General features: G+C 36.6%; 1 protein-coding gene and 3 long non-coding RNA genes across 4 annotated transcripts; 2 read left to right on the forward strand and 2 right to left on the reverse strand.

Annotated features, from left to right (window-relative positions):
• The first annotated feature begins 137 nt into the window (after positions 1–137).
• LOC142240738 (uncharacterized) lies at positions 138–707 on the forward strand. Its single transcript, XR_012723369.1, has 3 exons — positions 138–228; positions 293–398; positions 464–707. It is a non-coding gene; the product is annotated as an uncharacterized LOC142240738 (long non-coding RNA).
• A 3,419-nt stretch (positions 708–4,126) lies between these two features.
• On the reverse strand, positions 4,127–4,682 carry LOC142241451 (uncharacterized). Its single transcript, XR_012723641.1, has 2 exons — positions 4,422–4,682; positions 4,127–4,354 (listed from the first exon to the last, which is right to left on the reverse strand). It is a non-coding gene; the product is annotated as an uncharacterized LOC142241451 (long non-coding RNA).
• Positions 4,683–5,327: 645 nt separating this feature from the next.
• Positions 5,328–5,693, reverse strand: LOC142241699 (uncharacterized). Its single transcript, XR_012723764.1, has 2 exons — positions 5,605–5,693; positions 5,328–5,537 (listed from the first exon to the last, which is right to left on the reverse strand). It is a non-coding gene; the product is annotated as an uncharacterized LOC142241699 (long non-coding RNA).
• A 1,434-nt stretch (positions 5,694–7,127) lies between these two features.
• On the forward strand, positions 7,128–15,777 carry LOC142237437 (uncharacterized). The gene is made up of 7 exons (XM_075308748.1): positions 7,128–10,872; positions 10,940–12,370; positions 12,467–13,772; positions 13,830–14,437; positions 14,499–14,628; positions 14,699–14,881; positions 14,947–15,777. Exons 1-7 carry the CDS (start codon positions 7,475–7,477, stop codon positions 15,037–15,039), a joined length of 7,149 nt encoding a protein of 2,382 aa, XP_075164863.1. The 5' UTR covers positions 7,128–7,474; the 3' UTR covers positions 15,040–15,777.
• The last annotated feature ends 137 nt before the right edge of the window (positions 15,778–15,914 follow it).

Raw genomic sequence — 15,914 nt, forward strand, 5'->3', positions numbered from 1 at the left:
CTTCAAATTGTTTGCGAATTACTTCCAATTTGCCAAAATGTTGACGAAATCTTTGAAAAGGTGTTGAAGATAATATGAGAAAACTTTGACAAAACACTACCCTAAAATGCAACGAAAAAACCATGTGGTTTTCAATACTTATTTGTGCAACGAAGTTCGTGGTCAATTGCAAGAGATTAAAAAAAATGGAAAATTTTAGACAAATAACCAAATAGTTTATAAATATAGGTAAGTGAAAATAAAAAATTAAATAAAACTTTAAGGAAGTCACTAAATGTATATCTCTTTGCAGAAAACTAAAATTATGGATTCTACGTTCTTAAAAACATTAAAAAGCTGACCAATGAAAAAATGGTGGACAATTAACTGGAACTGCTTCAAATAGTTTATAATAATTGGTACATCAATATGAAAAATTAAATCAACACTTTAGAGAAGTCACTAAATTTAAATCTCTTTGCAGAAAACTAAAATCTTTGGATGCTACATTCTTGCAAACAATAAGAAGCTGACCAATGAAAAATGAGTGGCTTATCACAAGAAAAAGTTTCCAGAAACATTACAAGTGCAACCAATTAAAATTGTTAAAAGCAACAAATTGTTGAAATCAACAACTTCTGGATGAAAATGTGCATCACATCGTCAGTTTAATTCATATGCTATTATCAGTTTAAAATGGATATTTTGTGAATTGCTTCTGCTGGAAATCAATTCTAACACGCGGTCCAGTACGTTCCTAATTCCAAATTGGCCGCATGTTATTAAATTTTAATGCCGTTTTATGTGTTTACTAATAATGTTTAAGATATTTAAAGTTTTGTTGTTTTTTTTGTTCTTATTTGTTGATATGTTTAATAAGATTATTATTTATCAATTGGTATTGTAGTATATTATGTAGTGTAGTGTATTATTATATATTTTATTTTGATAAAAATGAATAAATTATACAAAATTCATAGAATTTTGGCTTTGACTTTCAATTTGAAGTGGGGATATCATTCATACAAATTTAGGTTGAAAAGTATTTGCAACGATGTTAATTTTGAATTTGACTCGCATCGAAAATTGTTTGACAAATTATTGAGTAGCAATGCATTTCAATTTGAGGATAACACTTGAGATATTATTGCTAATGTGTTGAATTTCACTGTTGAGGGTAATGTCTGTTTTTTGTTGAGAACGCGATTTTCTCAACAATTTCTCAACTTGAATATTACACTAATCCTTTGAAAAAATGTTTGAAAAATTGTTGAAATTTAGCATTTTTCAAACGTTTGTGTTTATTGGGTAGTAACAATTTCAACTCCATTTTCATTTACATAGAACATACTTACAGTTGGCGATTGTTGCAGTGTCACTTACGAGTCTGTGGTAGCGATGAGGATGAAATGGAACTTTGAAATGCTGGCAGGGTTAATATTTTTCGTGAAATTCATTTAAAATGTAAAAAAAAACAATATTTTTTTTGCCAGTTTTTGATAGTTTGTTGGTACGTTTTTTTTCAAGTTACCTAATCGTCAAAAAATCATACGTTGCCGTTATGTTACGGCTACGCTACATTTTTAGGTGCATAACCAGGCCTTAAATAATTCCGGACGGAATTTTGTGTTTGTAAAGAATTTTACAGGATTTTAAGAATTGTCGGAATTAAGTAAAATATCGATAAATGTGTTATCGATCACGTTAAGGCGTCGTCCAGACTATCAGTTTTTCCGGACGGAATGACTTCGGACTTAACATATATTGTGGTCAATATATGGGATATATTCGACACGAGCACTGTCGTCCGGATAAACTTATAGTCTGGATGCGCATTATGCGCTTTACAGACTATCAGTTATTCCGGACGACAGTGCTCGTGTCGAACATATCCCATATATTGTGTACATTATAAGTTAAGTCCGAAGGCATAATCGATACTGCTGCATGTTTATGGGATCGATAACACATTTACCGATTATTTAGTCATCGCCGACAAGTCGTATCGATCCGACACACTGTAAGATTCTTTACAAACACCGACATTCCGTCCGGAATAACTGATAGTCTGTAATGCGCATTAGACGCTATACAAACATCTTTTATATTAAGGCCGGTACTCTGTTCGGTTTTCGCGTTGAAACTCCATACAAAACCAAAAAATGCGAAAAATTTGCGAAATTTTTTCCATTTGTGATACTTTGTTTTTTCGTGTTGAAAAACTGACGTTTATAGCACGGCGCCATTTGCAATGTGAATTAAGAAATAATTTATTTATTAAAAACTATTTGTGCGGGTTTATAAATCAAACACGGACCATATTTTTGTTCCGAAACTATACAAAGGATCAAAGGAATAGCAGATCAATTGCCCAAGGAAAAATAAAATGTTATTTTGTAAAAACCAGCAACAACCACCAACTTAATCCAATATCGCTCCCTGTAAAATAGCGCTCCAAGCTACCTAAAAAAACGCTGCTTTCTATGTGCGAAATAATGGTTTCCATAAAAATTTTTCGCAAGAATGAACATAGTACCGGCCTTTAGGGCTGTTTTCTTTTTGCACTGGATACAGCATTTGTATGGGCTATCCAGAACATCGTTGCACTGGTGTTTTATCCAGAACATCTCATCAGTGCAAGTCGCGCCGATCTTGCCAGATTGTGTTTTGATAAAGTGACGCTTCATCGATTCACAACAGCACTTTATTGTGAATAATTTATCGAAAAACATGAAATTAAAAGTGGTATAGTGTCACAAATAATCGCAGCAGTACATATTTATTACTAATTGGAGCATTTCATACATTAAAAATGCAAGATTTCACTTCTTTTCTGTGATTGTTTTTGAACAGCTGATGACAGTGTTGCATATTTTTGGAGATGTCCTGGATAAACGAGTACTCTGTTTTCTTTTAGTCTTTCACGGCTTAGGGTATCCAGTGCTAAAAGAAAACAGCCCTATTATGTACAAAAAAACATATCTTATGATCTAAAGGGCCGCACACGAAGGCCTCGTCATGTAGATTACGGAATAATCGTTTGATATCGGTGGTAATCGATTATCGTCTGTAACCGTAATCGATTCACCATTTTACAGGAAATATGGCAACGCTATTAGTATTGCTTTGATTTTTTTTTCGATTATCGATAACGAAAATTAAGACATTTCTTCATTTTAATTTAATTCTCCAGTTTTATGCACTTACACTCACAGAAAAAAGTCTGTTCTTAATAGCAAACGCAGTCTGTTATTTTTCAGCAAACAAAACTGTTTTAGCAGATTTTTTGCTAAAGGTGGGTATTAAGTTCGAGTTTAAGGTGGGTACTATGTTCGGTTTTCGAGTTGAAAACCACTTTATTTTCGCGATAACTTTTCCTTTAATAATCGAAACTATAAATGAAAACAAACTTATTCCTGTAAAGTCTTGTCGAAATCTAGAGAAACAAGAAACATTGCATCAATTGAGTTAATTTTAAAAATTTTGTGAAAATTTGCTTTGGGATATTTCCCACCAAGTTGTAATGAAATCTGCAACAAATGTGTATAATTTTATGACTTTTTTTATTGATTTAGTTTTCACTTTAGTGAAAATTAGCGGCTAAACTCGAACTTAATACTCACCTTTAAGGTGGGTATTAAGTTCGAGTTTAGCCGCTAAAATCGTCATGTTTTCACGATTACTTTTATTTAATAATCCATTTTAAGGAATATAAATTTTGTGAAAATTTGCTTTGGGATATTCCCCATCAAGTTATAATGAAATCTGCGACAAATATGTATAATTTTATGACGTTTTTTACTCATTTAGTTTTCACTTTAGTGAAAATTAGCGGCTAAACTCGAACTTAATACCCACCATTAAACAGCAAACAATCTGTTATTTTGGAACAGTAGACAACTGCAGAAAAGTCTGTACCCTGCCAACATTTTTTGAATTTGGGGGCGCTTCTGAGAATCCCCAGTACGTTGAAAACAATCATATACGATATCAAAAACTCGTCGGAAAAGCGCCGTCACTATTGAGAAGTTGTACCACGCCAAGTTACTACAAAAAGGTTTCGCATGAGTGCAATTATTAGGTGCCTTTATAGATCAATTTAGAACGACGCCAATAAGAGACCCTCCAAACAATCAGAAAAAGCACATTTTAAGATAGTGGTAAAAGAATCATTGTGGTCGAGTAAATCACGTTTGTTTAGATATTTAATAATTTGATTAATTATTTACAAATTCTTAAAAATATAACATTTATACCACTATCACATCACATTTAACATAATTTTTTGCATTAATGATGAGGTAGAGTTACAAGTAGCGAGTTACATGTTGCAGCGTCTATCAGCCAGTGTTTTTATTCGATGGAGGCAGCGTGTCTGTAAAATATTTGAAAAACAATCACTTTATTCCATTTGGAAAATCAAAAATTGTTCACCAATATACCTTTCACAATTTTAAGCGTAAAATCTATGTTTTCAGAATTTTTTTTTCGTTTTTATTTAAATAAAATATAACAAGCTGGTTGCGCTTGGCGTTTCACAAAAAATAAAATGGCTTTTGTAAAAGTAGTGATGGCAAAATACATGTATGAAGTACATTTTGTACTTTATGATATGCTGCCCCCCATCACAGTAGGATGGTTGTAGTGACATTTACGAGTCTGTGGTAGCGATGAAGATGAAATGGAACTTTGAAATGCTGGCAGGGTAGTTTGCTCAAATTTTCTGCTGATCCGAATAAAATTATGAAATCTCTCCATCAAATGGATAATAGTAAAATGGTACACATTATGAAACTTAAAACGTTAAAAACAATTAGTATTTTTTGATTATGCAACAACATTTGTGAACAAACAACCCTTTTTGGTAATTTACTTTTAAGGTGGGTTCGAGTTTAGCCGCCAAATCGCCATTTTTCACGATTACTTTTCACTTGTAATTTTAAACAAAGAGAGTAAAATTCACTTTTACTCTTTTGCAATTTTAAGCAAAGTGCATTTTACTCTTTTGCTAGTGTTTATTAGATAATTATTGCTAGAAAAGTACAAGCCGGGAAAATAGAAAAATTATTTTGTGTTGTTTGGTAAGTATTGTCCCTGCCAACATTTTTTGAATTTGGGGGCGCTTCTGAGAATCCCCACTACGTTGAAAACAATCATATACGACATCAAAAACTCGTCGGAAAAGCGCCGTCACTATTGAGAAGTTGTACCACGCCAAGTTACTACGAAAAAAGTTTCTCATCAGTGCAATTATTAGGTGCCTATTTAGATCAATTTCGAAGGACGCCAATAAGAACCCCTGCAAACTATCAAAAAAATTGCATTTTAAGGTAATTGTAGAAGAATCATTGTGGTCAAGTAAAACACGATTGTGTAGATATTTATTGATTTGATTAAACATTTATAATTTCTTATAAATATAACATTTTTCGGTTTATCTCATCACATTTAACACAATTTTTTGCATTAATAAAAGAATGATGTTGAGTTTTAAGTAGCAAGTTACATATTGCAGCGTCTATCAGTCAGTTTGTTTATTTTCAATGGAGACAGCGTGTCTGGAAAAATATTTGAAAAACGATCACTTTATTCTATTTGGAAAGTCGAAAATTGTTCACCATATACCTTTCACAATTTTAAGCGTAATATCTACGTTTTCAGAACTTTATTTTCGTTTTTATTTAAATAAAATATAACAAGCTGGTTGCGCTTGGCGTTAAAAAAAAAAATAAAATGGCTCTTCTAACAGTAGTGATGGCAAAATACTTTCATGTACATTTTTTACTTTTTGATATGCTTCCCCCATCACAGTTCGCGATGGTTGTGGTGACATTTACGAGTCTGTGGTAGCGATGAGGATGAAATGGAACTTTGAAATGCTGGCAGGGTTATGCCCTGCACCAACTTGTAGATCCAATCGACTTCAAACATGTTTGAGAAACATCCGATTGGACTCAAAACTGCGACCTAGACTTTGATCACAAAAATGTGTTCACAGCCAAACGGACATGGCTAGATCGACTCAGGGACCCCCTGCCAATATTGTCTTCTGGCAAACGTATGCACTAAATTATTATAACAAATAAAAATATACACACCCTCTCCACAAGTGCTCTTATAATATTGATCCTGCACATCATTATCTGGTGAGTAAGAGTCCATTTCAGGTACATACTCCTCCTTGGCATTTTCAATAACGTACTCGCAAGCGCCAATGTCGTCTTCGTACAATATTACGTATTCCAAGTTTTCCACTTCCATTTTTGAAATTGGATTTTTCAAAATTTAATTAATTTAATTTAATAATTTCGCCAAACGATTTTACAACAGACAATTTGAACGACAATGATTATCAATTTTTCAAATACCGTTATTTCATAAAAACAAAAGGCGTTCCACCGCGTGTATTAATAAAAAAATCGATTTTCGATATTAATCGAAATGAATTAAATTTCGAAAATCGAATAAAAATGTACATAAAATTGTACAGAATACACAATTGTACGAATTAGAGATTACTATTACTTGAAATCAAATCGTATGGAAAGAACCGTGGGAAATGTTGAACAACAGATTTTCCTGACAATTGTACTTCAGTCAATTTTGGTCATGATAGTAAAGAAAACAAAGAAATATATGCAAATTTTGGAATTGTGACAAACCGGAGCACCTGTACCAGTCCTATGATACTTCCCTTATTGGCCATTTGTACCAATTTCCGACTATAAAGTTTATATATTCTTAGTAAAAGATAAATTCTAAGACGATATTATCATATCCGTCTATTATACTCGCGCTACAGCCTTCAATAATGGTGCAATCGTGTTGAAATTTGGCACAGGTTAGTTTTTTGTCTGCAAGCAGGACAAGTTCGGAAATGGGTTATATTGGTCCAAGTTTTTATATAACCCCCATATGGGCGGAGCAACCGTTTGGAATTCTTGATCCTCTATCCGTTGAAATTCAAAATCTAGAGGCATATTACGGTATGGCGAAAATAGTGCATATCCGTCCATGTTTGACATAGCATCACTGGCATATTTAGTGCTATCGATGCATATCCGTCCATGTTTGTATATAGCATCACTGGCATATTTAGTGCTATCGATTATTCGATTATCGATAAGGAAAATTAAAACGATTTGCTTGCCTTTTGTCTGCAAGACAAGTTCGAAAGTGGGCTATATTGGTCCAAGTTTTTATATAACCCCCATATAGGCGGAACAACCGTTTGGAATTCTTGATCCTCTATGCGTTGAAATTCAAAATCTAGAGGCATATTATGCGAAAATAGTGCATATCCGTCCATGTTTGTACATAGCATCACTGGCATATTTAGTGCTATCGATTATTCGATTATCGATAACGAAAATTAATTCAAGAAATGAGGTATATATTTTGACGGAATAAACAAAAATTAACGATTTGCAAGAAATGAGGTATATTTGGTGACGGAATAAACAAAAAGTAATTTACTATTTCACATATCGCTGCAATGTCTCACACACCGAGTCATACTAACGCAATGAAGCGATCTTCGAATGAACCCCATGATGATGAAAGCAAAAAGTTTAGATTGGAAAAGAGTGGGAGTAGTAATATCCTTGCCACAAATGTGTCTTCAAGTTTAATCAGCATTGGAACGACTTCAGATATAGCGACAAAAAAAATAAAGGGTAGAAAAATGATTAGCGGAGATATTGGGACCCCGGGGACCCATCAACAACAATACCAGCTAATTATCGAAGACAGTGCCAGTACTGGCGCCTTCAGTGAGGAAAGTTGTGGTGGCATGGAAAATAACACTAAAACGTATTCTTCGTCCGGTGGTGGCGAAGAAATGGTCCTTATAAGAAAACAAGTGCCTGGCAAAGCTAATGATTGCAACGATGTCACCATGGAAGAACGTATTATTCATTTTGAGGGCGATCCAGGAGGTGGTTCAACAGCGTCGACATTTATGACATCTATGAGTAACAAGACATCAAAACGACTACAAATTGGAATGAACGAAGCCACAAAAAAGAGTTTTGGAGATGGAATCGATGTGAAATTGATATCTACAAGCGGCGACTCACAAGGTTCTGGCAAATTTTCAATGATGGCAGCTGGGGAAAAGAAGCCAGAGCAGCAAATTTTGTTGACTGCTTCAAGTACGTCCATAAACCCCCAAAACACATTCACCTATAGTCGTGTGTGTTCGGTGGGCAACGTTACTGGGCCGGGTGGAGAAACTGTTAGTTTGAAAAGTCTGCAGAGTGGTCCAGTCAAGAATCAATCATTAGTAGTTTCCTCAAAGAAATTATTGCCAGAGGTTACTCAAACTACTGCCAAAGTGTCAATAGGCAATACAACAATATCCGTGCCTTTATTAAAGCCACTAAATTCATCACAAATTATTCACCAAACTGGAAGTAATTCCTCGACTCAAGTTGGGTCAGCAGATGGCACGAAGAGTGTTATCCATACCATCCAGACAAATACAAGTCAATCGCCACAAACACAGCTAAGTAAAATATTAAATATCAAACGGGGACACAAAATGAGCCAGCCTACTTTTGTATCATTATCACAACTTCAAATCAAGCCTGTGTCCTCTGCAAAAATTGTACAAGCCAAGGTAGTGAGCAAGAAAATTCCATTACAATTTCAAACTGTGCAAGCAAATAAAACCACCATGCTTCAGCAAACATCAGGAGTTGTCACTATAACGTCCACAAAATCAGATTTGCAGCAGGGTAGTCAAACACAAATGTCAGGACAAGTGCAGTCACCTCAAAAGAAGCAGCAACTAAATTTCGTCAAAGATTTACCTTCGGGTGCCATTATAAAGACTTCCTCGAGTACGAATGTCGAGGAAATTATAACCTCTTCACAAACAACTGTGCCTTCATCCACATCCGATCAATCCATATTAATAACAGAAAAATGTCAAATAAATAAGAATATTACTGGATCTGGAGGAGCAGAAAATGCAAGCCCTTCCATTATATCCACGGATTTTTTGCCAGCTAGCGTTAAAGTTGTCCACACTTCTACGGCTGGTAATGTCGGCGGGGCTAGTTTACGCCAATCTATGACAACTAATACCGAAGCTGGCGAACAAAGCCAATCGCAAGCTCCACAAAGAATAAACATTTGCCCCACAATAAGTATAGTCAGACAGAATTCGCCTCAGTTGGTGACTACATCAGGCAATGTCTCCACAGTGTCTCTAAGCATGGCTGATGCCGTTGGAGGTCAACAAAAACTGATTTTGACCAAGTCTCAGTTTGCCAATGTGAACTCATCAAACATAAACACCACATCTGGAGCCAATACTGTGGCAACAAGTTTTCCCCGAAACATTTCATTGATGCTGGCCAAAACCTCGACTGGACAACAAGTTTTTACCAATGCAGGCGCTAAAACGACATTATGTGTAACTACTTCTGCATATAGCAACCAGAACAGAACTAACCCTACTGCACGTATGAATTTGAGCATAAATCCTAATGCTTTATCTACTGTAACGAATACAGCTCAATCCGCATCCGCTTCATCTTCAACTGTTGCGCACAATGATGGAGAAGCCAACGTTTCTAGTGATTTCTGTAATTCATCGCAGGATTCTGTGACTACAACACATCAACAACAAACCTCGACACAAATGGGACAAACAAGCATTGTACAAAATCGCAAAATTATCCAAGTACTTCCTGGTGGGCTCTATAGCAGTAGTGGCGGTAGTTTCGTTCAAATTTCTAAGCCGAAGGCTGAAACCGAAGAGGAAAAGAAGGCAAGTGATATGGAGACAACAGTTTCTCATCAAAGCGTACATCAGCATATGCAACAGCAATCCCAACAGCAACAATTGCAACATCAGCAGTCTTCTTCATCCTCTCAACAAAGCAAGGTTCATTTGCAAATTCAACATCAGCACTCGCAACAACAAATACAAGTTCAACAAATTCAATCGCTCCCACAACAGCAACAGCGCCATCAGTTGATGTCACATCAGAGACAGCATCCCACGACAGAGCAACAAGTCCAACAACATCAACATCAAATGACTGCTATAAACACTTCTAAATCGGAAGAAAGCAATAACGTTCTTCTAAAACAGCTTCTGCAGAATTCAAATAGTGCGCCCCTTAATAATCAAACATCACGGTCTGGACCCGTTGGCAACCCGACAAATGTTTTACCCGGTCGAAAAGTGATTAATGTAAGAGCTCCCAGTCTGGGGCTTGTAAGTTCATTGGAAGCACAATTGGCCCGACCTGTTATACCACCAGTCCCTGCTAGTGAGTCTAGCACCCACACACCATCGACACCCACACAGTCAACCACGGTGTCAACAACACTATCTCAAAATTCAAAATTAGAAAGCACAAAACTGTGCGCTTTGAGTGTTGGAAACTCTTCCGCACCTTCATCACCGCGTACAATTGGCTCAGTAGTCACAACAGCTACGTCAAACATTACTCCTGCCCTCGTGGCTTCCTCGAAGGGTCTCATTCAAAATTCTGATAAACCCAAATTTGTCTCTTCACCATTGATTTCGAAAGAAACGTCCTTCGTTTCTAAGCCACAGTCATTGTCTGAGCCAAATGAATCAAATGTTGAGGTTTTGTCTGTTCAGCCTTCATCGGGAGATTCTGCGAATAACAAAGGTAGTGGTGAGCAACTAACACCCCAGCAGTCACAGCTGCAGCAACAATTTGAACACTTGACTTCTCCAACTACGACTGGGCAGCAAATACTCAGTCAATCGACGTTCAAAGCTTTTACCCAGAATACATCGCACAGTGCGAAGATTGGGAAGTACGTTCAAGAAGCAAAGAAGGAACATCAGGTGCAGCCACAATTTTCTGCTGCTAGAGTGTACAGTACAGCCAGCAACAAAGAAAAGTAAGCTAAACTACCAATCCATTTACCTTACCGATTTATTAGTTTAAATATATTCTATATTTTTCAGAAATACTGTCAGCATCAACACCCATGTCACCTCCCACTCTTCAAATTCATCGACTTCCAACATGGTCGTTGCACATGCAACACAGCCGCAGCAAATAATACCTGATATACAACAACAACAACAAAGCAAAATGTTTAGTACGACGGTGGATTCAAATTTGGGGGATCAAAGTGGTGCGACAAACAACAATAAAATAAATGAATCAATTGCAACTCATCCGGTTGCTTCAAATCATAACATGCAGCAACAGGACTCTACAAAATCTTTGGTAATGCAAGCGGTTAAAATGGAAGTAGATGAGACAGGCACTTTGCAAACATATCAAACACACCAACAACAAATGCCTTTGCAGATCCATCACCAACAACATCAAAATCGGCAACAACGTACCACGCCCAGTCCCATGTCGTCGACGGCTACACCAACTAATTCCAATTCGGTGGCTTCAACGCCCACCGGCGAGTGCCAGCCGCCCATAAATATAATAAACAAACAACAAATTTTGCTCCAGCAGCAACAGGCTCAAGTACAGTCCCAAGCCAATAGCCCTTCATCCGGACCAAGCCCCGTTACTAAGGACGGTGACAATCGTAAAAAAAGGAAGCGTGACCAACAGAAGCAACGCAAACAGATCACCGTTAATGCCAAAGAAACGACGGTCATCAGCTCGACAACTCCAGTAGGTACAACATCTGCTTTAAATGCGGCCAACAATAAAAAGCGTTCTCGAAAATCTCTTAAGCTGGAAGAGGATTATGACTCTTTTATTGAGAACATGATGCTTCATTTGCGACAAATGCCTCCAATGCAAGTATTGGAACCTCAATTGAATGTTAATTATGGTGTGTGCAATTTGTATGGTTGGCGAAATTGTACTAGCTCGAGTAGTTCCCCACATAAGGAAAGCCGACAAAGTGAGCGGGGAAATCTCTTTGAGCAAGAATTAGATGGTGTTTTTGGTGCGGGATATATACCTAATAAAGTGCCTTTTTACAATTTGAAAAAGATACAGGGACATAAATCTAGCGATGACCCAAGTACATCATCCTCTATTCAAAACAACTATTACGACCAAGAATTTTCGTCGTTTACCTACAAGTCGGAACATGAAAAGCTTAGCAGCTGGACAAAGATCTACCGTGAGCGAGCTGTAGATACACCGGAGATAGTGAACAATAAGCTCTTGATGCCGGTGGATCCAGTAAAAACCATGCGTTTGAATATGTTGCAACAGGAAACTTTCCCTGGTTTAATCCTTATGAGTAGCACCCAACAACGTATGGGTCGAATGTCGCCTGTGATACCTTTGGTTAATTCAATGGCTTTAATAACCAAACGTAAGAAGACTCCACTAAAACCTTTAGAAAACGACGCTGATAATGGAATTCACATGAAGGATCTTCACGACGATATGATGGACTTTAAAGGCGGGTAAGTAATAGATAAAACAAACAACATGTTGCCCTTTCGAGGCAATGTAGACCATTTGTCAAAACTATTAATTTAAATAACGTTTCCTTCGCCCAGCATGAAAAACAGCCCGAATAGTCAAAACGTAATTATCTCATTGCCTAGTTCGTCGGCAGAGCGTCTATTGGATGTTCTCAAAAACTTGGCAAATCTACTGCAAATAAATACGCCAATACCGTACAAAGTGGTAGAAGACACAGACACTGACTTAGACGAAAAGGCCGTTGGTATGTCAGTGAGTGATCGTGAAACGGCCTTAAGAAACCTTTCGATTCAAGACATCCTTAATGGGCGATCAAAGATGTGTCGTTTCTGTGGCAAAGCAATTAAGGGTCGTTGTCTGAAAAATTACAATGATAATACCAAGAGTTCAATACAAGTGAAATTAATGCATCCAACGCAGCCGCGGTATTTTTGCAGCAAAATCTGTTTTATCCAATTTCGTCTAAGCAGCCAGAAGAAGCAACTGAGCGCTTCATCAATAAAATCAGTATTAGCTTCACAAGAAGGAACATCATTTGAAAGTGACTTCATGAATGAGATTTTGGATATAAAGCCAGATATTTCGAATTTGTTGGAAGAAAAGAATGACGTTAAGGCAATGGACATAGTGAAACCCGCGGAACACGAACAAAAGGCGCAAAAAATATCTTTTCGTTACTATAATCCCAAGTGTTTTCAAACCTCAACACCAGTCAAACGGATGTCAGAGAAAGAGATACGAGATATGCTTTTCAAAATGGACATTACTATGACTGTCTCCACCACTTTAAGTACCTTAAACGAACCCAACCAGCAAATTATTGAAGATCGTCGAACTTGTGTGTTGTGCTCTCAAATTGGGGATGGTGTTTCGGATGGACCTTCACGTCTGTTAAACTATGATGTCGACAAATGGGTGCACTTGAACTGTGCTCTTTGGTCGACGGAAGTGTACGAAACAATAAGTGGGGGTCTTATGAATTTCCATACAGCCTTACAAGTTGGTCTTAACCAATCGTGCAACACTTGCCAGCAGTTAGGAGCAACAGTGAAGTGCTACAAAACTCGCTGTGGTGCCGTATTCCACTTACCTTGTGCCATACGTGACCAATGTGTCTTCTACCAAAATAAAACAATTCATTGTCAAGCTCACGCAACGCGAAGTGATAAAGATAAAGAGCTGCTAACCCTCTCTGTCCCACGCAGAGTCTTTGTCGAACGGGACGAGAATCGCCAGGTCGCTGCAATAATGCACCATTCAGAGATGGTAAATGTATTGCGTGTCGGCAGCCTTATTTTCTTGAATGTTGGTCAATTGCTGCCACATCAATTGGAAGCTTTCCATACAACAAATTGCATTTATCCAATAGGATATAAAATTGTAAGTAATTTTTGCTATGCTTTGTTCTTTATAAAATGCCTGTTTATTTCCGCCTAGATCCGATTTTATTGGTCAATGCGTCGTCCCAACAAGCGTTGCCGGTACGTTTGTTCTATAGCAGAAGTGGCTGGTCGCCCCGAGTTTCGAATTGTTGTACAGGAACCTTCCGAGCCTGACGTTGAGCTTCGTGACATATCGCCAAAGTCGGTCTGGCATCATGTTCTTCAAGCTGTCGCCGAAATACGCAGATCGCATAATTTAGTCAAGCTTCATTCCGAATTTATAAGTGGCGAAGATTTGTTTGGCTTGACAGAACCCGCCATAGTTCGGATCATTGAGAGTCTACCAGGAGTGGAAACATTAACAAATTATCGCTTCAAGTATGGTCGTAATCCTTTGTTGGATCTACCACTAGCCCTAAATCCCTCAGGAGCAGCTCGCACAGAGCCAAAACTACGTCAACTTATGGGCTGGAAGAGACATCACCCTCAGAGGACTTGCAGTTCGGTCAGCTCTTTAAGCGGCCATGGACATCAAGGGACAATACCATCTGTAGCCGCAGCTGGTGAGGTCACATGTCCATATAGCAAACAATTTGTACATTCGAAGAGTTCTCAATATAAAAAAATGAAGCAGGAATGGCGGAATAATGTTTATTTGGCAAGGTAATTGCAACGTAAATCAGACCACACTGAAATTACCACGTTCTTCATTTTTCTTTATTAGATCGAAAATAGCTGGTTTAGGTTTGTATGCTGCTCGCGACATGGAAAAACACACAATGATTATAGAATATATCGGTGAGGTCATACGTTCAGAGGTTTCCGAAATACGAGAGAAACAATACGAAGCTAGGGTAAGTATTTCTCTTCTTTTCTACAAACAGTTGCTCATTAAAAACAAAAAAATCTGATATTGGTTTTCAGAATCGTGGCATATACATGTTTCGTTTGGATGAAGACCGCGTGGTCGATGCAACCCTTTGTGGTGGATTGGCCCGATACATCAATCATTCATGTAATCCCAATTGCGTTACAGAGATCGTGGAAGTCGACCGTGAATTGCGCATTATAATCTTTGCTAAGCGCAGAATTAACCGTAGCGAAGAGGTAAATATAAAAATAATTCCATCCAATACAGGCACTAATGTCCCTATAATTTTCATCACTCGCAGCTTTCTTATGACTATAAATTCGACATAGAAGATGATGGTAGCAAAATACCATGCATGTGTGGTGCTCCCAATTGTCGTAAATGGATGAACTAGGCATAAACTCTAGCAAATAAATAAGTACATAACATCATATAATTATTTTCGTGCATAATAATATTCGATTTATTATTGCATACTATATACGTTTAGTTACAATGCACTACATTACTGAGAGAAACATAAACAAAAAACCAAAATACACATACTTGAATAAGAAGGTATGAATAACATCCCTTTCCCAACATATTTTTTGTGTACAAGCAAAATTTTGTACATAATTTTCAATTGAAGAACAATAAATCGCAATTAAGATTATTATAAGCCAGTGATGATATATAAATAAATGTATACACATGGAACAATGTATACACCTAGTAGTTTTTGGCATAAGACACATATTTTTTTTAATCAAAATATCATATAATACCTTATCATTCTTGGAAGTGTTCCAAAAGGTAAAAGACCGGAGCTTTTGTGAAACATCAATCCTTTATTTTATTCATCATATATTTTCTATTAATATATAGTAGTTTTTAAAATAATATAAAGTATATAAAATGTAGTGCATTCGAATTTTGTTATAGATGATAGCAATAATGTAACATTATGTAAAAATACATCGTCTATATTATTACCTTTATTATTATTATTGTTACATATTTTCTCAATTTTATATACGTTAAGTGAAACAAATGTAAAAATAGATATTCGAACATGAGAATATTTTATTATATTTGATAAGTATATATATATATATTTGTATATATATAGAATAAAATGTTTAATGTAAAATCTATTGATCGTTATTAATGTTCCATACTGATAGATTTCTAATGCTAAGAAATTGATGAGATCGTTTGCAGAGAAATGTCCATTAAGATATTTGCATGTCCTAAAGAACATTTTCCTCTCATAAGACAAGCATATAC

This window comes from Haematobia irritans, chromosome 5 (assembly GCF_050003625.1).
Source record: "Haematobia irritans isolate KBUSLIRL chromosome 5, ASM5000362v1, whole genome shotgun sequence".
NCBI classification, from domain to species: domain Eukaryota; kingdom Metazoa; phylum Arthropoda; class Insecta; order Diptera; family Muscidae; genus Haematobia; species Haematobia irritans.

Excerpts from the sequence above, each read along its gene's own strand:
- LOC142237437 (XM_075308748.1), top strand. The coding sequence starts at position 7,475 with ATGTCTCACACACCGAGTCATACTAACGCAATGAAGCGATCTTCGAAT. Across the intron at positions 14,438-14,498 it reads AATAATGTTTATTTGGCAAG|ATCGAAAATAGCTGGTTTAG; the intron begins GTAATTGCAACG and ends TTTCTTTATTAG. Across the intron at positions 14,629-14,698 it reads AGAAACAATACGAAGCTAGG|AATCGTGGCATATACATGTT; the intron begins GTAAGTATTTCT and ends ATTGGTTTTCAG.